This window comes from Pocillopora verrucosa, chromosome 14 (assembly GCF_036669915.1).
Source record: "Pocillopora verrucosa isolate sample1 chromosome 14, ASM3666991v2, whole genome shotgun sequence".
In the NCBI taxonomy this organism is placed as follows: domain Eukaryota; kingdom Metazoa; phylum Cnidaria; class Anthozoa; order Scleractinia; family Pocilloporidae; genus Pocillopora; species Pocillopora verrucosa.
The window spans coordinates 11,545,091-11,568,845 of record NC_089325.1 but is presented as its reverse complement, the minus strand read 5'-3'; the positions used below and the strand labels follow the sequence as shown (position 1 = coordinate 11,568,845).

The following is a 23,755-nucleotide window of genomic DNA, read 5'->3' as shown; positions in this document are numbered from 1 at the left end:
CCCTCTCCCACAAGATAAATCTACAATCACTGTCTCAGGATATAGTGGTGAATATTTCAGAATTCATCTTCATATTGAAAGAAAAAATTAAATTTTAATGAAATCAAAACATTTTTTACATAGCCTTTGTTACATGCAACTCATCATGTATCTTAGAAAAATTCAGGCAACAATCTGGCTGGAAGAACTACCATTTTTGATACATCTGTTTGCAGTTTTTATTCAATTTCTTACTTAGGATATTTTTTCTATTCTACAGCTAACCAAGGAAAAAAATCTTACATCCTAGTTTACCATTAATTCATCTTCTACAAAGGTAATCAATGAAAATTTTAAACAAAATCTAACTAGGTGTTCTTTGAAATTTTTTGAACAGAAATTGGAATGCTATTGATTCACTGATAACAGTGATTTTAATCTGTGAATTCAAAACCACCAGTCATCATCGTCCTCATCCTCATCCACATCAATACCCTCAAACAACCTGTTGAAACAGCCACTACCTGGAGAGTTGAAATGCTGGTATGGATTACTGCGTGGTAGGTTTGCCATGCACAGCCAACAGAAGTATGTCCGACATTTTAGACATGTCATTTTGTTACAGCCATCAATCTTTTGAATGCTTGCTTTGCAACATGGGCATTGCTTTGCATTAGCATCTAGCCATTCTTCCGAGACCACTTCATCCAACAACCTCTGAAGCTTTCGTTTCCCATAACGTTTTTCTAACAATTCTTTGTCTTCTCTAGAAGCTGCAGAGTATTCTTCTGTTAGCTTCCTTGCATCACTACCCTTAATTTCACAAGGAGAAACCCCATGGTAAGTATGCTTGCAAAATGCACAAAAAGCAAAGGAACACAGTGGACAAACACCCATGGATGATTCACTTTCTAGCATGACAGCAGTCTGACATGAGGGCCGAGGACAGTAAACTATATCTGCCATTCCATCAAGGCTGTACTGTAGCAAAAATCTGTCATACTTTGCAAACAATTCAGGACTAACAAGCTGCTTAACCTGAGAGGGCAAAGCTTGAGATTCACACTTTTCTGAAGGACAGTTCAGCGCTTTCACTGCCCCATCCTCGATCTGTACCTTAAAGTAGCCTGCAAGGCAATCCACACAGTACACATGCCCACAGTCATGGAATTCCATGCAAAGTGATCCCGGTTTTTCACTGAAGCAAACATTACATGTAAAATAGCTGCTGCAAAAAACTCTTTCCTTTTCTTGTTGGTTGTACTCTAAAATAGCACCAACCAATTTATTGTGTGAGGCAACATCTTGGAAAGCTCTTGGATCTCCTCTTCTTTTTTTGTTGCTCTGTGCATGGGCCCTCTTGTACTGCAAAGGGAATGGACTGCCAACATTTAACGTTGCCAGAGTTTCATCAAGGAGAAATTGTGTCCATCTGAAAAGGATTACTTCTCCTCCATCATCTTCAGCCCAAATGTCATCAAGACATTTACACAACTTGGACAGCTAAACACATAAATTACTGTAAGTAGTATTATTTACTAAAAATACTTCACCACACTTTTGATTAGCTCATGAAATAAGTAAGCCCCCCCCCCCCCCCCCCAATGATTACCAAGTTTCCCTTACATCCCAGCTGAGGAACAGATTTCAGGAAATTTCCAAATGGCAGCGTTCTTTACTTTTTGGTATTGAATGCAACATGATTAGAACTAAGCAACTGCTTGGTACCAAGCTAAGATCATTCTTCACACCAAAGTTGTACATCAAAAACTCAAGTTTTTGTGTGCATCTTGAACAATTATCTATCACTGCAATAATCAGGGATGCATAAAAAACCTGGGCATTCAGAATTTTATTTAATTCCCCCCACCACCATCCACCATCCTGGTCAATTCAAGGATGTGTTCTGTTAGGAGTTTTCAGAGGCCAACAAAATTTAAGATTTTTGAGAAATAATGAAATCCCAATCATCTAGCACTTTTCCAGCATCTTAACAGCTGGGATAAGGATAAGAATATTTCAAAAGCCTTCTCTTCTTGTTAGTGCCTCTATCATATAGGGAACTAATTAATAAAGAGTCACCAAGACTCGAGTGAGAATCGCAAATAATCCTTGTCTTTGGTCAGGTAAACTTTAAATGATTTCACTCATGTGATAGCCTCTAAGCCGCACTAATACATTCAAATAAGCTTATAGAAACGCTGAGACTTCTTATATTCTCTTGATCCAATACATTTCCACCTAAGACGAAACAAACCCAAAAAAGCCTTCATTATGTAATACCTGAAAGACAGTTAACCACTTGCATGATAACGTAAACAGTGGAGGGCTACTCGAAGGGTAATCTTCAGGAAATCTAAAATTCAACACAATCGGAGGAAGGTACTCTGCCTCTAATATCTCGTAGTTCCTGGTATTTTGCGCTGCGTCTGCAGTATTTTTGGAAGCTTCGATCTCCTTCCTCGTAAAATGTTTTGGTAGAGATCTAGATTGTATTTTCAGTTTGAAAGGTTTAGGCAACTCCAGGAATACATTAAACTGGCCTCCCTTCTCCTCTGATGACTGATTAAAGATTCTTTCGTCGTAAATTGAAGCTAAGGCAAGTAATTCATCCTCCTGCTGCTCGCCGTCGGACATTTTGTTCAAACCTAGATCCCAGTCCTCTTCATAACAAGTTTAAGGGGGGAATATAGGAAATTGACTACTAATACAGGGAGACCGGTTGAACACTAAAGAGCCTCAGGGGAGAAGGAATCCGATAGTACAACCAGATCTCCCCCCCCCCACCCCTCACTACTCACTACCACCACCAAGCGATAACTAAGATCAGTTAGCTTTCGTGTAGCCTTACCCTACCCTCATGGAGAAACATTTCACCTTGAGGGGGAGGGTAAGGCTACACGTAGGCCAATGACCAGTTCCTTAGCCGTACTGGTTATGTACTACCGTGAAAGGTATGGCTTTTGGGTTTTCGATTCAATGACCACATCTTGAGTGAAATAACTTCTCTTTATTCATAATTCTGCAATAGTAGCCTCATCATAGTTTGTTACCACCATGCTAAGTTACATTTTCGGAACCTTTCCTTAATATTATAATTTCCTGCGCATTTACAGTTAAAATGAAAATAGGCTTCAGTTCAATTACTTTCCGCTTTCTGCAGAATGAATTATTATTCATAAAATTGAATCTTTATTTTTGAATACTCTCCAAACATTATTGGAATACAAACTTAGAGTGATGAATTTTCACATCCTCCACAAGTTTTTAATCATTCGCCCAAAACCTATCTTGGAAGTTAAGAAAATAGAGATATGTACAAATTTTTGCAATTTAGAAAATCACTGCAACCTCTGTGTCTACTTAGAATCTTAAATGTTTTATTTCTTAGTAAACCCTCCTAATTTACTTCTTGCCTCACGCCAGCGTTAATCAAAATTAGTATTTACCACACAGGTGAATAGTGTTTTCCGCGCGCGCTGATTGCCCGGTTCGGAAGTATTTAGCCAGTAATGTTCCCCTACGAGCAGCAGGGGAAAAAAATCCGGCGTCAAGAGTTTAATTTCCTTCTTCGGTGTATTGACAGAAAATTCATTTTTTGGTTGCTGTGTAGTCTATACTAAGTCTTTGCTAAGACAATTATTTACCATAGTGTCGGTGAATAATTGTTATTAATGAACAAAAAATTTCCAATTCATTTCTCAAGACGCAACAGGCAAATATTCGAAAGCATCAAAGGGGGGGAATATTTAAAAAGTTTTCTTTTATCACGAGTAAAAAATATATTTCTGTAAAAAGATAGAACAATCCAAGCATGCTCATTTTCAAAGGCTGGAAAGGTTAATGATATCTCGTATCATACCTTTGCTCCATTTAAAGAGAGCATAGCGTAACAAGTTTACAAAACGTTCGAGAAGAACGCATGACATTCTAGTTCGAGAAAATTGTGTGAAATGAATAACGCATTGATTAGAAGAAATAGAAGTCTTTTTTTTCCTCATGACTTGTTTTCCACTTTCTTGTTATCAAGTCTGAACATTTTTTCCGTAAGTACCGTCTGGGGGTCGATAGAGTTTGGGCAAAGCCATGACTTGCCACGAATTGAAGGCATATCTTCGTATTCCAGTGTTCTTGAATGTATTCTCTCGTCTCGTCCCTTCACTACAAAACACAAAAGCAGCAAAACTAGATTTACCCAGTGTTTGAGTAGTTAATAAAGAGGTAAAGAAGTTTTAATCCTGCAAATAATTCACCTGTGTCAAAAAATAAACAGCAGGAAATACAGGCCTCAAAAAACGGATAGTGAGACAGAAAACTTGTTACGCTAATCAGCAACCTTATTTATTCAAAATTTGTGCTCTTTTTCTAGTTCTGTTCGCAAAATGAAATCGCCAAAGCGAACTTGGATTATTTGTCCTAAAACCAAAGCCAGAGTAATCAAAAGGACCAATCAGAACATAGGAAATTTTTCACAGGGAACCAATGAGAACTAATATAAAAAAACTAGCAAACTTCATGAGGCGTGGGAAAAGGAGCGACTTTGTCGAGATTGGTTCAAGCGAAGTGTCTGATTGGTTGAGATGGTGGGCCTCTCGAGTCTTCTAGACCAATCAGAGAGCACATCGACGTAAGACCACAGCAATCCCAGATTACTCTTGACATTCAGTTGAAAATTACCCTGAGGTACTCTAACGTCGGTTGCAAGTTTTACCAAAATTTTACATGAGGGATGGTGGGGAGTCTGACTACTTTCTTAAATGAGGGGAAACACATGGACCCTGGCACTCTCCGCGAGAAACGCCCTTGTACGGTACCTTCTCATGGCGTCTAAGGCCTGCTGGAAAAACTGTGAGTCCATGTTGTGTTCCCGTTTGAGGATCATGCACTGCTCCAAAGTGATTCCCATTCCTGTTCGGTCTTTTGCGCTTTTACAACTCATGAAACGGCATCCGTTCAACCTCCAACAAATCTGTGGGAAAGGAAGAGAGAATTGTTATAAATCGTTATAGGGAAGCATTAGACCCAGTTCTAACTTTACAAAAGTCTATCTTGCACTCGAGGATTTCGGTCGTAGCTTATTCCAGTTTCCCTTATATGAAGCGACAAAGAGTATGTAGCCACCTTCACAATCCACGGATGCCAATTCGATCCAATTTTTCGTGAAGGTTTTCTTAACCGCTCGCAGGAATCCGTTTGTATTCCTGAATGGGTGTAAATGGTTTAAGCCAAGGCCACATCCAAAACAAACCCCGCCAAATCTTAAACATTTCGATCCGATCGTGATCTTCCCCCCTTTCCCCCCCCCCCCCCCCATAGCCCACAGGCCACTGTAAAATGAGATACTGAGCCACTTTCAATTGAGTGTCGAAAGCAATGAACTCGCTATGTGATTGGTCCAGAAAACCTGCGCCATCCTCTCAGCCAATTAAATTCAGCCAATCTCAGCCAATCTCAGCCAATCTCAGCCAATCTCAGCAATTCACCTCTTCAGAAAATTTGCTTGTTTATACTTGGAGTTCTCACCGCTTTCTTTAGATAATTCCATTCCTCTGATTGGCCGTTGTGATACCTTTTATTTTGATTTTACGAAACTCAATGAAAATGCACTCTAATACGCTGTACCTCTTCGCTGATGAGGAGAATGTCCACATTCTTCCCTCGTCTGCTTTCAATGTTTGATTTCAAGGACTTCATTAGCTGCTCCACACTATGATCACCTTCCCTTCTGGAGGCAACTGGTAGGATTGGAATTAAAAAAAGGAAGACATCAAATGAATCAAATGCCTGACTCAATAATCCTAAATATCAACAAAGAAGATACTTTCCAGGCGGCCGAGAAGGGAGGAAGGGACAAGACAAAAAAGAACGGGGAGGGAGGGGGGTGGGTCATGGAAGAGTGGGATTAGGGAGAGAGTGAGGAAATTAAGGAAGTTAAGAAGTGGTTAGATGGAAGTGGGGGGGGGGGGGTGAGAGGAAAACAGAAGGGAAAACAGATGACATGGTTTCATTAGACAGGCATTTCTGCGGTTGACCAAAATTCTCAAAACGTCTTACAACTTACTTGCGTCGGGAAACTTGTCTTTGAACTGTTCAAGGTAAAAATTTAGTATACTATAGTTATCTCCATTGATCTTTTCTTGTAGACTGGTATCTCCAAATCTGGAAGAGGAATTTTTAAAATATGACATAAATATTAAGAAGGATGAGATATTTTGCTGTGGATGTCTTCGATAAATGTTCCCAGAAAAAAATGGAAAATGGAAATCTAGTTCGTTTTTGGCTCCAATCATTATTAATACACTGCATGAGATTTCCTGAGTCGTATTAAGCTATACACTGCACCTTTCTGCATATCATCCTGCCAAGAGATTAAAAACTGCAGAATATCCATTGGCTGGGAGATTGCGTGACTGCTTTCCTCTTGCACATCATGCAAGTTCCGTTACCGACTGCTTTAATCAGCTTTAATACTGAAGTTCTTGGACCCTTCTTTCCCATAACCTCCGTAGAGTTTATGACAGATTCTTTGAATTGGTCAGGTTCTTTTTTCTCACAACCGGCCATCTACACAATCTAAAATCTCTTTAAGGAGACATTAAATATCACCCATAGAAAGGTTACCTTTCGGCCAATGTAGCGTGTTCGTTGATGCCTTGTGTAAAGAGCACTGGAATGACCTTGACTAAACGACCTTCCTGTAAGTCACGTGGCAGCCTCCGGAAGTGGACAGGCGGAAGTGACACGTTCACTTGAATATAAGACCTAATAAAGAACAACTCAATTCGTGTAGTTGCAATGTTAAGAGTTTAATAAGAATCTCTCATAAAGTGTATTTGTATTTGATATCAAAGTCATTGAGAAGCGTGAGAGTACGGATCACACTATAGAGGGAAAATATGTAACTGTTTGTCTAGGGTGGGGAGACACAATCACGCTATTTCTACTATTACTACCTACCTAGCGCCGATTGGCCCATTAAGGACAGAGGGAAATACAAAAATTGGTACTATCCACGAAACTAAGCGATGACTGTGTCTTCATTGCGCAGATCCACGGGAAACATTCTGAGCTGACTAATATATAGATTTAGCCAAGCCTAAAAGCGGAGCTCGCATTTTTTTCCCCGCACGTCTCAAGGGCACAACGCCTTGCTCCGGCCAGGACTAGAACCCGGGTCGTCCGACTCGGAGCCTAGTGCACCGACCACTGGACTACTGGACAAAGCCGTGGCGTTGGCGTGCCCGCGGTACAGTTGACCACGCATGTTAAAAGTAGCACCTTGTACGGTCGTACGGTCGTACATCCAAATTTTTTCGGCTTGATGGGTTACTACTATTTTGTATAATTTTGGGACTACGCTCTGCGAGCTCCGCTATAAGCAAACGCAGCAAAAAATTTATCTTACCTGTTCCCACTTAAAGTTGGGATTTCATCTTCTCTGTCACACAGTTTGAACTAAAATAAAAACAATAGTTTACTACAGGCACGGTACGCTTCACTTAATCTAGCAATCGAGAGAATCGAATAAAGAAAAAGCTAGGCAGTAATAAATTTATGCCTAAGATCTGTATTCTCCATCTAAAATCTTAATTTTTATCTATCCTTTCGAAAGATTTATACGCCATGGAAGTATGTCCTTTGTACATTCCTTCCTTCGACAGAATGTAGCATTTTGCAGGGGTTTTCGCATCTTGGTTTGAGAGTATATTTCTCACCAACTTTCTTTTAAAGAAGTCTTGCAATGATACAACGACAAGAACAAAGTTGATAGGTCACCTTAAATTTGACGCACGTTAGGTTACTTATGCTCACACACACGTCTTCCAGCATTCCCATTTCATCCCCTAGAGACAAAAAAAAAACATTCACGTGATATAACGTATATCGTAGATGTAGGGTCACAATGAGAGATGAGTTTGGTTTTATCACTGTAGGCCATCTCCGTTCATCTGTAAACAAACACGGATGTTACTTCAGCTACCTACATCTATTGCAAAAAAAAAAAACCATCTGTCCATTCGGAGAGTAAGAAGATGAAAGGCCATGAAAATGGGGGTTCAAGTCAGTTTGGATAGATGGATAGATAGTTTAATCTCAAATGCATTTGCAGCCCGAGGGCTGAATTACACATTTTTACAATCCAAGAAATTTAAAATTTAAAATTCAAAAACCTAATTACACGTCTTATTATACCAGCAATTTACAATATAATAACATAATAGTAAATTAAATAAAATACATTAGCTATAAATGTAAACTAATTAAAATAAATTTAAATTAATTAAAAGTATCTACATTATCATTATCATTATTATTACTATAATTATCACGCGTGCCGTAACAAAAATAAAGGATATCGTATCGATAAAAATCTAGCCATTAAACCTCCTTGCCATAGCAAATATAAAAGTGTTCATCGTTCTCGAAGTGCGAAGGCGTGGCATATTAAATTGGCGCTTATTTTTGAAGTTATAGCTGGGTTTATGTATGGGTGGAAGAAGCGCCTTTAACTTGTGGCTAGGGTTGTCTAAGATACCTTTAAAAAGCTTCTGACATAGAAATTCGTAATGTTCTAAGATGGGTCGTATTCCTAAATCTTGAGCAACCGCGCAATCACCCGCAGTTATAATGGAAATTGACCGTTTCTCAATACGTAAAAGCTCATTCTTCAGATATTGCGGAAGCGCATTATAGAAGACAGGTATCGCGTACTCTGTTACAGATCTTACACATGATGTGTAGAAAAGTACTAGGTCTTGTAAGGGAACCCTAGCTCTCTTTAGTTGCACTAAAAAATACAACCTCTTACTGGCCTTTTTGATTACTTCTGATATATGACTGTTCCAGGTTTATCCAAACTAAAGACATTACACTGCTACCTCAGTGCGCAAGCGTCGGGCATGCGTAAATTGGTAAAATTTCGCCAGCCGCGCGCCAATTTTCGGCGTTTAGTTACCTCTTAGCCTTTTCAACGTTCACACATGCGCAGATGTTTGGCAGCCATATTCAAAATGCTTGGCGATAAAAATCACGGGCTCAAGATCAATAAAGGAGAGTGAAGAAATGACCAATGTCGTCAATATTTAGAGAAATGAGATTAATGATACCCAGAGGGCTTTCTCCTTACTTTATCTGTAAAATCCCAAATGAAAAAAAAACCGTAGCATTTCATACCGTTTGTGGTAAGAAGACTCTCAAAATGTGCCAGAAACCCAATCTGAACAAGTTGCTTTAGATACACAGCGTTGGAGAATGATGTGTGAAGTTTACAAACAAACCCAGCCACCAAAGCCGTGACCTACGAACAGACACCCGGAAAGTACTTATTAGATACCAGTCCAAAGTCAAATCAAGATGTTTTAAGCCTTACGATCCAAATTAATGCCGGAGCTTATCTGCTCTTCACAACATGATACGACCTAAGAGTGTTCCTAATCATCCCTGATGAGATTGGTGTAAATCACAGGTTCCCCACTCCCCACCCCCCACACTCGCATTTTGTTAGGTTTGGAAACAGTTCACCAACTACTGAATGGAGATTACACTGTGAGAGGAAAGTGTTCTGCCCCAAGAACACATCACAATGACCCAGTCAGAGCTCTAACCCAGACCTCGCTCTAATAAGCTTCCAAGTCTCTAAAACGTGACTGCGGCAAAATAATCAACGGAAGGCGCCTTTGCGTTGCTAAGCAACCAAAGCGATCTCAAGACAAAGAATCGAGGCCCAATGTTTTACAAATTGTTTTTATTGTCAATACAAGGGGTATCATCCTATCTCGGTCGCAAATACTTACTGCGTGAGAGAAAACAATGTCCTGCCTTCTTCGAATTTCGTACAGTAGAGAGGCGTGTTTGGCTTCTTCCTGTTATCATATGATACGAAACGTGAAGAGGAGAAACTTAAGCGTATTCTGATTGCCTAAAGTGCATTTAAGAGAATTCGGTTTTGTATCAAAATAGTACCTACAGCTGATACCGGTAAGAGTGTATATCTTCATTAATAGCGCATTGAAATTGTTTAGGGAGGTTACTTGTTAATCGCATCTCGAGATAGAAGGTTAGAAAGTGTTTTTCGTAATCTAAGCGTACCTGTAACTGAAGGAATATCATTCCCAGATAGATTTCCTTCACTAGACCGTCTACAGCTCTGGAAAAGTCATGCACCTCAGATAAAATCACTTCCACCCAAGATTTTCCTATACAACAGGACAAAAATACTCAAATATAAGAGAGCTGTGTTACTTATCAGACATCCGTTCAATTTGGACAAAGAAAAAAAAAAATAAATAAAATTGCTTCATTTCCATAATGCATCTGTACCTTCAGGTGGCCGAGCATTCTGAACCATACTTTCCATGTGACTCTGCATCATGACGAGGCTCTGATTGACGAGAGTAGACAGTTCCTACAGAAAGACAAATGAAAGAGAGAAGGTTTTGATTTCATAGGAACAAGAATTTCCCATTGTCAGTAGTCATTCAAATAGAAAAAAGACTTCTTACATCTGCTCCAAATGACCGCTTGCAAACGCGGGCTCAGGCAAATGTGATACTTGTGCCTTGAAAATTTTGTTTCAAAGGTGGAAAACTTTGCGTTCAAAAACTTCATGCCGGGTTCAAATCCCGGACGAGCCTGAAATTTTTCAGGCCTTATTTTCACTACTGCTTAAGTAGTGTTCATTGCTGCGAAGATTACTTTCATCTCTTAATCCTCTGTTCACAACTATGATTTTCATATATTCACAATTATTTATATACCATTTCACGAGTTTATTACGAATCACCATAATGACCAGCTCACAGTTGGCTTGTTGGCTCAGATGGTGTAGTACTGAACTGGTATCGCAAAGGTCATGGGTTTAAATCCCGTAAAGGCCTGAATTTTTTGAGCCCTTGATTTCACTATAGCTTACGTGGTCTTCATTATTACGAAGATCGCTTTCATATTCGAAGGTGGGAAACTGTCACTATTTACACTTCTATCCACTTCTACTTTTGGAAGTCGGTAAAGAAAATTCGCAAATTATTTTCGCCAGGATACTTTACCTGGCACTTAGCACTAGGTTTGGTAAATATCTGAACATTCCAGAAATTATCTGTAAACAAAAAAAAAACAAACAAACAAACAAATACAAAAACAACAATAAATCAGCAATTGGAAGATCAAAAATGAAGCAAATAGGACATAAAACAAAGAATTTCGAGAGGTTTATTGTGATGAGGTTTTGGATGGGTCAACGCTTAGTCTGAGATTTCATTTCTAAAACGCGTTTCTCACACACCACCACGGCAAGTGCAATAAAACAATAACTAAATCTAATCACTAGATTAGTTTCCAACGACAAAAGGTATAGATATATTGGTATTCTATCACAATGCGGTAATCTGATTGGCTGTGCTACTCGCTGTCTTCTCCGTGATCGATGGTGAGTTTAGTGTACGGCTTAACTGTGTGCTGTTGTAAACAAAATAAGGTAAAAACATGAGTCTGTCTTTTTTATTAGGTTTGTTACATTCACGAAACACTTTCAACACCCTAGATTCAATAATCTACTTGTTATCTGGACTTAACGGCTTATAGAATGAGTGTTACTCTAGGGTATACCTCCGTCTGTAGGCGAATCTTCCTCTTTAGGAGAAGGCACAGCTTTCTCAAGCGACGCTAATGATTCTACCACCAAAGGGGCTTCACGAAATTTCAATAACTGCGTTGCCTACATAAAAGAAATTAAAGAGGCTCAAACACAAACGACTAACAAAATTAAATTGTTTCATTCATACCGAGATTTAAACTATGAAGTACGATAGTTCGTGCCTCTGATTGGATGAACGACGTATTTTCACAGTCGTTCGTTCAGTATGTATGAAACAATCTTATCCTAATTTTGATAACATGCTGGTCCATCGTACAATATGAGTTCGGGAGTTTGGTTTTAAAATTTCCAAAGCAGATCTACTTTTAATTGATTTTCCTTTGTTTAAAATCTATTAACTAATCTGAGACAAAAAAAACAAAATTGTACATGTAAGAAAAAATTTAAAACCAAATAAAAAGGTGAACTGACTAAAGCACATAGATCTTTCAGGAAAGGAAGGCTGATTCTTCCCAGAATACCCATCAACATACTGATTTTCTTGTACCCAGTTCATTGTAAGCCTTGGTGGACAGACGTAATGTTGGTATAAAGTGCTCTGCCAAATAACACTACAGATTGATTAGAACGGAAGTCACTACACGTAACCAAGCCCCTGCGCGGGAAAATGAGTGACCTTGTCGCTATTGGTTTTAATTTTGATCTGATTGGTTCAGACTACAACGCGAGTTTTTCACGACCAATCAAAACAAAGCAAGGTCTAATTAATGGAGCACGTGACCCTTCCTACATACCTTGTCTGAAAGACGCGACATGGTTTCCAACAGATTTGTCACATCTCCCGATCTGATGGCCCTAGAAAACGAAGCAACAAACGGATGATTATTTCTAAGACGTTGCAATAAAACTGTTAGTATAAAATTCACAAAGTTATTAGGGCAACAGCTGAATACAAAATCAGATAAAATTCGGATAATTCTTCGATACTTTTCGCATCCACAACATTTTTCGTTTTTCCTTTTCCGAAAATGTCATTTTCGACATTTCACTGAATAAAATAATACTCTCCTACATTTTTTTTTTGCCATCGCTAAAAAAGCCTAACCCTATTATATGAGAAATCATGATAAAGTATTCACTTGGAAAGTAAGAAGTTAACTGTTCGTTCAACATTCTCTTAAGTAAAAGATAGAAATCAAAATTTAGCGACTTACTTCTTGACATTTTCACAATGTTGGCTCAGTTGTGACTTAAATTTTTCCAAATTAACTACAAAAGAACAAACGAGGAGTTTATAACAGCTTCCGACGGAGAAGTCCAACCACAATTTTCATTTACCGATCTACACAAATCAGTACAAAAATTAAATGCTCTGTAACTGCGATTATCTCCTAATTCGGAAAACATATGATGTCAAATCGTAAAACACCCTTTTATACAAATGACTGAAACATTAACTCGCTGATATCTTTGTGAACGCAGCCAGAGCCAAAAAATCAGCTAGTTTACCCATAAATGGATATTTCTTTAACGCTCTGTGGTGGATATCAACCCATCCTTTTCACCCCCGCTTCCTGCACTCACCTCTAAGCTGTTTCACCACTGGAGCTTTGTTTTCACTCTCCCCACCACTGAAAGTCAATTAAATTTGTTAGATTTACCATTTGATACCCTTAGAGGTCCCCTGAGCTATATCATAGACGTCGGGAATCACTATAACCGTTTGGTAAGAAATATTTCAATGCAATACCCTTAGTGCTCCAGCAAAGTTGGTTGCACTGACTCGATCATGTAAGCATACCTCTGTTGTGCCTTCCTAAGTGTCGTGTACAGTCGCCTTAGTCCTCCCTGGCCAAATTTAAGCGTATGAGCAGCTGGAGCACCGACGGTGACCATGTCATACAATGTCCCTGATGAAAAAAAAAAGCACCTTGTATTTCATCATTAAAGCCTCGTGTAAACGACTTCGAAGATGCCTTAAAAAAATACTATTTTAACAACAATGCAGTACACAAAAAAAAGGATAGTTTTTTTTTCTAAGAACACCGCCACTGACGTCTATAGCTTTCCCGTGTTTAACACCGGTTACAATCTGTCCCGCGCTTGACAACAGTTACATTACCCCCGCATGGCACCGATAACATTTTTTTTTTTTTTTTTGCGCTAAGAGCGGGTAACCAATTTTCCTTGCGCTCAACGTGTGGCAATATCTATATGTTTTCGCGCGCCTGCGTTGGTAATATTTCGTCGTACGCATGGCATTGGTAACATATTTTCCCGCCCTCGGGACTGGTAACAACTTTTCCCACACTCAGCACCAACTCCATTATTCCGACACTCGGCTCCATCTACACATCTAACTGGAACTGGTTTTATCTCCTCTTTCTTTTCACCTCTTGCCAGCTTTGATTGGACTAATTTCTTTTTCGATAAAGGGGCTTCTAATGGAACATTCATCGCAACCAAACATGTACGCTTCTACAACTCCGTACCTCCCTCATTGTCTTGCATAACCTTCATTCGCTGAATGTGCAGATTAATTGGAATAAAAGCCAGTTTCTTATCATTTCTGAGTCTCGCAGGCTTAAAAAATGTACCTAAAAACAAAGAAGTGCAAGTCTCAATTTAACCCTTTACACCATCACATCAGCTTGTATTTTCTCCGTACCGTTCTCTACACATTTCCTAAGGTGCTGACAAGGAGAATTTGTTTAAAAAATCAAGAGCTCCTTCATTCGGTGATCATTTTCTTTACTCTCGTAAGCTATATGTGTGATCCAGGGGTGATATTTTAGGGAGAAATTAGATGCTAGTCACTCTTAAGTCTAATAAAATCATCTGCACCCACATCACTTGCGATCATAACAATCTTAAAATACGTATTGTTTTTACAACGAACCTTGTAAAGGAACAAGTTCTTGAAGATTGCCTTTGTAAGCACAGATGAGCTTGAAATGATTGTCAAGGATCTCTTGCCGAGCATTTTCCCAGTTAGGATTCAACTAAAATAAAAATGTTCGATTAAAATCGATACTTTAGAAACCAGACAATTTGAGAACACCATCTCTTAGTTCACTGTTGCAGCGCTCTTCAAATGAAGATTAGTGGTATCTACTTCTTAGGAAAATTACACGTATCAACGTTTCTTATTGGACCTATTTTCAACGGGGCCGATTGCAGATGAGTGCTCTCTCTACCAGGCTGATATCCACCTAATACACTTTTCAATGAAATGACTTACATCTTCACTACATCTATCAAATACCACTTAACAAAAATGTAAATGAATTCTCACATCTCCCAGGTGGTGAAGCTCAAGAATCTTCTGCTGCTCCTCTGCGATATACATTTTCCTGAAAACAAATTGGTACTTTACAAGCCGAAACTAAAAGGGTTGAGCGTTTTGGTGGCCATGGCGAGTAGGAGAAATTTGGTACTAACTTTGCTGCGAGAATCGCCGAGTTGACAATCTATTTGGTGGTCACGTTACAAGTTGCGATGTTTTTTAAAATTACTTAGTGCTCAAGATCCAATTCTAAACTGAAAGAAACATTTGCGTTAAATACTATTTTAAATGCTCCGAAGTATTCATGTATGGAAAAAATTACCACTTTCTCTTCGATTGTCTGAGTATGATGCTTCAAGATGTCGCGCAAACCTCCAAGTAAAAGCGCCAATCAGTTATTTCTTTGACTTAAAAAAAATATTATATTCTGGCAACTTAGCCAATCTTTTTGGTCACTGTTTTATGATTTAAAGTAGCCGAGTGGCGACTCTGAAAAAAAACGGACTTGGAGCTCTATGAACCATGGTGACTTGCACAAAACAGGTCTATGTAATGCAAAATGGTTACACTGCGTTTAGTCATAATAATCAGTATTTGACTGGCCTGCGGACAGGCTCTAATAAGCGCTGCGATATAAGCAGCGTAGCCCTGCGCGTTTCGAGCAGTCGAGCAATGAGAGCGCGCGCGAGGTCCGCGAGGGTTAATAAAGGACCCCAGCAGACCTCTCGCACGTTCCTTCGCGCGCTTGCGGCTCGTATTTGATAGATTTTAAGTACTCACAACAGCTGAATTGGTATTTTAAAAGTGAGGACGCTCTCTCCCATCATTTCCACTACTTTGAGAACAACACCTCGCATCCTGGAAGGAACGAGAAAAAGGATATATATATATATATAGGAAGAAGCTCACTCCTCCTAAATATGTTTATTCCTGTTCTACCTGAAGCACACAGACAGTGTACACGATTTTGTAATTCTTACGTGGTTGGGAATCTGTAACTTCTTTTCTGAATGTGTTCCACCATCGCCATAGATCTATACGAAATCAAAAATTGAAGGAAAGAAATGAATCACTAATTTCATTATGTTCATCATCATCAGCTTATTACTATGTGGATTGGGTTTTTTCCATCGCATACGGATAATTTTCTTCGGGCGAGAAGGTCGACTGGATACACGTCAACTATTAAAACATTATGCTCACAATTGCGGACAATGCCTGCTTTGAAACGATGTAAATTTTATTGATATTGATACCCAATGCTGCACACGCCAGGTAAAATTGGCAATACAACTAAGACTTCATCTAAAGAATATTAACAGAGACAGTAGAATAAAACCCCAGAGGCACGGACGCCGACGATCTTGAAACGTAACCATAAGATAGCCTTGCGACTGTAAACCACTGAAAGAACACATCTCCGAAACGCGCCAATCACAGCTTTTAAAAACCAACCAATCAGAGAATAGCGGTTCATAAGATGACGCGTGTGCAGATGACCATATCGCCTGAAAAAAAAAGTCTCACAGTATTCAATCGAAACGTCGCGATCCACATCGGAAGTGGCTACATCGAGCCTAAGTGGTTAAATCGAGAGACAAAAAAAAAACCACAACCGAACTTCATTAGGGCTTTGACGTGTGTTACCTTCCGCTATTTTTCCTAGTTCCCACATCATCCTCCTTCTGCAATGACAAAGATACTCCTTTAGCTAAGGGAATAACTCAGACCAACCGCACTATACGTGACTAAAAATACCTTTACCTCAATTTGAGAAATTCTTTTTGATGATTTACGACCATCCACCTGATCAGAAGATAGAGAAAATAAAAATCATCATCATCATCATCATCATCATCATTATCCTCATCAATTGTACTTTTGGCGCCCAGTGACATAAACGTTTCAATAACAATTGCGATAATTAATTACACAGTGCGATATCTATTGACAATTTTAGTGAGGATACTCATGGAATAAATTGCTTATATATAAAAAAAAATCGGAAAATGACTAATGGAAGAGCTGCGTCTTTGAGTTGGTCTGGCAAAGACTACAAGCCACTTTTAAATCATTATCAAAACGTAATTTTTGCCTTTGTGTTTGGATTATCATTATTTTATTTGCAGGTGAATTTTGTTTTGTCTACAACATAACTATACAAAAAATTATTTCTGAGCAAGGAGCAAAAAGCAGTTAACCCTTTACACCCTAACATCAATATGCACATTCTCCATACTATTGTCTTTAGATTTCCCAAGGTGCTGACAAGGAGAATTAGTTTAACAATCAAGAGAGTCTTATGCTAGTGATCACTTCCTTTATTCTCATGACCTTAATGTGGGATTCAGGGGTGATATTGTAAGGAGAAATTAGATGCTGGTCACCCTTAGGGGTCAAAGGGTTGGATGATAAACTGAATAATACCCATTTCATAGTTCTTTCTTGTGAACTATTGGATGACAGATGCATAGATGGCATCACCTCTAACAACATTTTGCATTTTTTATCACATAAAACAAACTGATTCCATGTTGCTGTTGGCCTGCACAGTAATAAAACACAGGAGATGACAAACTGTCATTGGTAAGAATATCAGTGACACAGTCAGCTGCACCTAATGTGCCACATTTTCGTTATTACCACAATTTGATATCATCTGTGATCTAGTGCCAGACAGACACGTGGTAACATGGAATCTGTTTTGTAAATTAACAGATGAATAAAAGGATGAATGGAATTTTGAAGAAAGAAACTTTTCTACCCTACTGCATCAAATCCAGATATGCCTTAGTCAGAGTTGTTTTTCTGATCCATGCTCACCTTCCATCCGAGTACTGTGACAGTTCCACAGGCATCAGGTGAATCAAGAGGACTGGAAATAAAACAGTACACAAATAAACAAACTATGATTAGAACAAGTCTTACTGGCTCATGACTCTTGAAAATAACTTTTTGTTGGAACTACTTACGTCAAAGTTAAGAGCAATTTCTGATCAACTGATGTTAAAATGTCTCCCATTGTGCACATTGCTTGGCCCAACAAGGACATCTGTAAGGGACAGGCCAAAATTCAGTTTAGATAACAGCACAATTTTTTCATCCTTTTTATTGGCATCAAAAGCAAGCACCACATGACAAGATCACTCATACCTCTTCTTTTTCTCTGTCTCTGACATCAAACACCGCTAATTTTAAACGAGTCATCTCATTCACTGTTCCCTCAGGGAACACCACAGTTGTCAGAAAATATGGGTCAATTTTTTGCTAAAGACATTCAAAGGAAACACATGATAAGATATTACCAAAATATGATCAAAAATTCAAATACAATGCACAGTGTCTGTGTCTTTGATCTCTGGGAACACAGTTAAAGTATGCATTATGAATAAATCTGATGTCCAGCATGAAAATACAGTTTTGGTTGCCACGACAAGTAGAAAAAACATAACTACTACTTTGCACCTTTCAATCAGTAGGCATGCATAAGGCTGCTTTGTATTAATCACCATATGTTGATGATGTAAAATATAATCAGGACTTTATTGCTTTCTTTTTTAACCATTTGCATATTCCTCTTTAGTGCACAGGTATGAAGAAGCCCTCAGATGCACAGGTACTAAAAACCTCCAAACTGATAACCTTTACTTCTGGAAAAAAGTTTATAATTTCAAGTTTCCAAATGGTGATTTTTAAAAACAAAATTAGCTTGGAGCCCATATTAGCAACACAAAAGACTGCTTAACCCATTCATTCCAAAGGTCTACTTTTTAGCAATCATTTTACCCGTTCAAGGCTGTAGCGCAAACAGCCGAAAGCTCATATTTTTAAAAGTTTTAGCCAGAGATCGTTTTTTAAATTTCATAAAATTCTCCTTATTGTCTGTCATACAATATTATTCTTACAATAACAGTTTGGAGATTTTGGTATAAAATCAACTGTGCAATAGTCCCCTTGTTGATATGTTTCTTTATTCTAATCACTTGCCTGCTTCATATTGTATAAATATTATAAAGGGAAATTCTTTCAATTGGTCATGAGGCAGACAAATACAAGTATACATATTTTTGTCTCATAATTTCCATGCACATCATTGGTGCATCTACATCTAAGGAAATAATCAAGAGAATTATTCAATTTTCCATCTCCAAAATTTATTCTTAAAAGACAAACCTTCTTTTTCCCAGCCAACCCACTCTATAAACTAACCTCAATTATTTCAGTCTGTGCATGTTTACTCCAGGATGTTGAGGGTGGAGTCATGGTTCTAATTTCAACAAAGGCATTTGGCAGTTGTCCTTCCTCTGAACTAATCAGCTGATGACAAGCTGTAAAAATAAATACAGCTTACTAAATAATTTTAAGGTCCATACTTCCAGTTTTCTACAAAAGCACTAGCAGCTGGTGTTTTGTCAGCTACCAGCCTTGTTTCTAAAGCATCATTCAGCTACTTCAAATAGACAAAGCAGCAAAATACCTGTCTTAATTTGAGATCAATTTCAACCTTTGCTGTCTGATGCTTTTTTTTAATAGCTGAGCAATGAAAAATCTCGGGAGAACACTGAGCTTCCTTGCAGCAGCTTTTAAACTCATCCTCTATATGATAAGGATTTTACTACAGCCAACCTTTGTGTAAGAGTTGGGCATAACCTTATCACTAGTACATAAAATTTTATTTATCTCTTATTTTCAAGTCAGAGATGAATAAAAGTTACCTTTGTTAATAAATGATTGGGATTAAGAGTCTTTGATCACATGGTGCATACCAGTACTTTGTCATAACTTTATTGTGAGTGTCTAATCTAAACCTACCAATACACATTTCCAAGAAAGGAGTTTCATCAGCATCTGCTGTACTTGTAGATGAGTACTGACCAATGCCAGGCTTGAGGGGCTGTTGATGAAAATAATGCATTAGAAATGCACATTTCAAATGAGTGTTGTAAAACCAAAATCACAGTAATCACAATAACGAATTGGAACAAAAAAATATATAAAATAAGCCAATATGAACTCAAAATAAAATAAGGTAGCTGCATGATGCATAGGAAAATACTACTGACCATGTCTAGTTTGTTAATTTACAAGATTGTTTTAATTCATCACTCTCTGACATAGTTTGAAGCTACACTGGTTTGCAGATTTAATGAATGTAACCGAAGAAGTTACAATTCATAGACCCAACGTTTCGACACTCCTGTCTAGTGCCTTCATCAGGGGTGATCTAAACGTTGCAACAAGAGGTCCTTTTATATGATCACTAATTAGCGGACCTCTTGATAAAGGGAAAAGGACCTCTTGTTGCAACGTTTAGATCACCCCTGATGAAGGCACTAGACAGGAGTGTCGAAACGTTGGGTCTATGAATTGTAACTTCTTCGGTTACATTCATTAAATCTGCAAACCAGTGTAGCTTCAAACTATGTCTGATTGTCCACCTGGTTGCCGTGTGAACTTTAATATATTTCATCACTCTCTCTTCCAAGATTTTTAATATCCCTTCCTTCTGAAATGTGCCACACCTCACTCATGTGGACACATAAGCCAAATGTTTATAATGATCTACAAACCAGATTCTTCAGATTTTTGAAAACCTCAAGTAGGATGAAAAAATTACCTCTTGTTGGGCTAGAGGATGAAAATCTGGAAGTGGATCCTGTGATAAACAATTAAGAATTTAAGTTAATATATGATTCAAGCATTTAGAAGACACAACTTAAAACAAAATTCACAGCACTTTGAGAAATGATTCCCGAAGCAGCAAGGTTTGCAGGACCCTGTCTGATTGTATAATTTATTTTTGTTTTGAATGTAAGTGGCTGAAAAAGATGCGTGAATTTTCTAGGACAACCACTAAGTGTTGAAAAGTAGATTAATACATTCCTGGATCTCAACAGCAGGATATTTCTCTATTTTAACAAGTATTACCTTTCCAGTAATCTCCATCAGCTGTTTCCTCAAGCTAAGAAGCTTGCTTCTTAAACTTTCATAACTATTCATTCAATAAAGAAAAAGAAATAAGAGCTTTGTGACCAATTTAAAAAGGTTTAAGTCAGATCCTTCCCTTTTACCATCACTCAAGTAAAGAGACACAATGGCAGGTCCAAAGACAAGGGTCCAGAGATTGTCACACATAACCAAAGACATATTCAACTAACCTGGCATTTTTTATCTTTTCCATCCATTCTTCTGTATCTTTGGTTGATTTTCCTCTGAGATGATACCGCTGAGTGTCATCTTCATCAAACACTGTTGAATTAAAAGAATCAATGGCCAATGGATAAACCATCATGCACTAAAAATAATCTGTCATAACTGAATTGAGAATTGAATGACACAGTCTTGGCATTACAGTTAACCCAGTCAATTCTCCTCTCTAGCTAGTACACATTTCTTTGTTTACAAGAAATTGGTGTTCAATCAAGGTCAAAAATTGTACCTGATGAGTTTGAGTATTCTTACCACCTGTTTGCTGAATAATGTATGAATACTACAGGGAGAAGTAACATATTAATCACTTCTGGAAGTTAGAGAGTTAAGAAATTTAATTACCTCCTGCACAGACATTATTTTGGAATTAAAGCAAGGAAAACTGATCAGGTGGAAAGAAATTAGAGACAGGTTGGCCAAGATTAATTTTTGGTAAGTGCATTGGACATCAAATATAGTGATCATGTAAATCAAACTCCAAATGATTATGTTAAGATGCACAATTTCATGCCTTGCCTAACTTATAAAGGAAGAAATAATTTACCAATTGTGAATCCATGCTTCTTCTGAGTTGGTGAGTCTTTTAACACTTGGCACCGTTCAAGCACTATAGCACCAACAGGGTCAGAGGTCTGCATAAAATCACAAAAATTTGGTCTCAGTTTTAAATCAAACACCAGTTAATAACCAACGAGTAAATGTTTCATCTGCTCTTCAGAGGGTTGGCAAATGGTATGCTGAAATATTTTGGATCTTGAAAATTTTAAGCAATCCTGAAATCTCATCACCCTTTGGAGATAAGCTGTGATGCCTTACATGATGCCTCCCCCTTAATTCTGGTGATCCTAACCTCCCACAAACTCATAGTCAGTGCCATTGTTGTTGTTATTATTGCCATTGCTGCTGTTCACATGATAAATGTGACAATACTAATGAAATCACTTATTAAGTCAAAGGTTTTTTACTTTCTGCCAAGCTAACAGCAAGCTATAGTGAATCAGGTATACAGTTTTCATGACTAGTTAGGTTAATAGGTCACAGATGCATACAAACCTTGTCTTTTGTCTTGAAGTAGAACAGCAGATTTCCTCTGAGGCGAAACCATCTTTCTGTATAAACTTAAGGAAAAAAAACATTGATTCAATTTCCTTAAAGCATCTTAAATTTTTGGCCAACCTTCTTGTCTCCTGCACAGTATTAAGATAACTGTATGTGAGATGTTAATTTCAAAATTGCTGGATAATCTCGATTGATGTGTATTGATTCTTGCATTTACCTGGTTTCGTTTCAAATATAATATGAATACATGCAATATTTGGACAAGAACAATATTGCTCTTCCTTCTAAAATCAACTAAGGGTTTATTTATTACTTCATTACAACAAACTACATAATTTGACACAATGGAGCTATACCAAGAATTATTCTTTAATGGGACCAATAGCATTTTTGTCAAGAAAATTGAAACGAGATAATCTTGTAAATGTAATTCACGGATTACAAATATGCTTCGCGGTAAACCTCATGTTATAATTAGGCATCAAAAATGCACGAACTTAGATTCAGAGGTTACATTTATAATTATTAAAACAATTTAAAGGTATTCTATACAGCGAAGACAAAAAATTTATTTACATAACTGTTTAGGTAATTGACGATTCTGGATGTCAAAAATACTTTCCTTTAAATATCTCGATCATTTGAAGTCATCTGTTTATATTTTACCTTCGTTCCTTTGCCAGAAATGGCCTTCTTTCTCCTTCAACCACAATACATCTTCCTTGTCAAAGGGAATGTCTGTTCTTGTAGCAATAAAAGCGAGTTCCTTTTGGTTAAATCTCATATTTTAGGGAAATCCGGGTTCGCTCGAGGTATCCTCCATTTTAGCATAACAATAAGCTGGCTAGTTACCAGTCCTAAGGGTTTTGCTTCAGTTGTTGTTTCAGTAGACGAGACCCGGAAATCTTAAACATCCGGAAGATATGGAGTTTCCTACTCTTATAACACATTCAAATTCAATCATTTCTGGCTAAATCAAGCTGATTGAACAAACTCCTTAAATTCGAGTTCCCTAATTCAATTTTGTCTCGAGCACGTTTCTCGAAGGCCCCAGTAACTTAACAGGCCTGTAAAGTTGTTCTGCTTCCACTCAAGATTGGGGTTTTTAAAGTTTGAAAAATAAACAATAAATCTATCAGATAGAGAAACAAAATGGACTTGTTGGCACGTGAGAACCTACTTCTGTATTCTTTGTATTTGGATGTCAAAATATGGCCTCAGGTCCGTCAAGTTACAGGGACAGGGACCTTAAAGAAATGGGCCCCAGGTCCGTCCAATTTTGGGCAGATTTGCGTGATATTGGACGGTGCTTTCACGAACAGGAGCCTCCAAAACCTTTCCGTGCAATTTTAGACGATTTCAATCAACTTGAAACGATTCCAATTAATTGTACACGATCCTACATGATTTTAGGACTGTCTAGCTGATCCGATTTCGTCCGATTTCACACGATCTCATCCGAATTTTAACAGGTCCGTCCGATTGTGGACATCTCAGCAGGCGGTTAAAAATCATACTTGGTTTACAACGGTTGCACTCGAGTAGGAAATGTCGAACACAGCTAATAAAAGGAAGGGATTTTCAACGATGATTATGATTTTTAGGGACAACAACAGCGTGGAAGAAGC

General features: G+C 38.1%; 2 protein-coding genes across 3 annotated transcripts; both read right to left on the bottom strand.

Moving 5' to 3' along the window:
* Positions 1 to 74: 74 nt before the first annotated feature.
* Positions 75 to 2,616, bottom strand: LOC131789717 (E3 ubiquitin-protein ligase RNF14). Its single transcript, XM_059106890.2, has 2 exons — positions 2,263 to 2,616; positions 75 to 1,482 (listed from the first exon to the last, which is right to left on the bottom strand). Exons 1-2 carry the CDS (start codon positions 2,614 to 2,616, stop codon positions 427 to 429), a joined length of 1,410 nt encoding a protein of 469 aa, XP_058962873.2. The 3' UTR covers positions 75 to 426.
* A 358-nt stretch (positions 2,617 to 2,974) lies between these two features.
* Positions 2,975 to 23,132, bottom strand: LOC131789728 (inositol polyphosphate-4-phosphatase type I A). Of its 2 annotated transcripts, XM_059106901.2 has the most exons (35): positions 22,794 to 23,128; positions 22,122 to 22,186; positions 21,613 to 21,700; positions 21,017 to 21,107; positions 20,787 to 20,850; positions 20,476 to 20,514; positions 19,671 to 19,752; positions 19,068 to 19,186; positions 18,012 to 18,125; positions 17,831 to 17,910; positions 17,682 to 17,733; positions 16,623 to 16,664; positions 16,506 to 16,543; positions 15,839 to 15,892; positions 15,639 to 15,716; positions 14,868 to 14,925; positions 14,472 to 14,574; positions 14,065 to 14,169; positions 13,374 to 13,482; positions 13,157 to 13,203; positions 12,787 to 12,841; positions 12,367 to 12,427; positions 11,584 to 11,692; positions 11,025 to 11,074; positions 10,300 to 10,384; positions 10,069 to 10,175; positions 9,774 to 9,842; positions 9,154 to 9,277; positions 7,756 to 7,823; positions 7,385 to 7,434; positions 6,601 to 6,741; positions 6,041 to 6,138; positions 5,602 to 5,714; positions 4,794 to 4,948; positions 2,975 to 4,140 (listed from the first exon to the last, which is right to left on the bottom strand). In XM_059106901.2, exons 1-35 carry the CDS (start codon positions 22,909 to 22,911, stop codon positions 4,005 to 4,007), a joined length of 2,967 nt encoding a protein of 988 aa, XP_058962884.2. In that variant the 5' UTR covers positions 22,912 to 23,128; the 3' UTR covers positions 2,975 to 4,004. The 2 variants fall into 2 exon arrangements, with proteins under 2 accessions (XP_058962884.2, XP_058962885.2); XM_059106902.2 differs by lacking the exon at positions 14,065 to 14,169 and having other exon boundaries at positions 22,794 to 23,132.
* Positions 23,133 to 23,755: the final 623 nt, after the last annotated feature.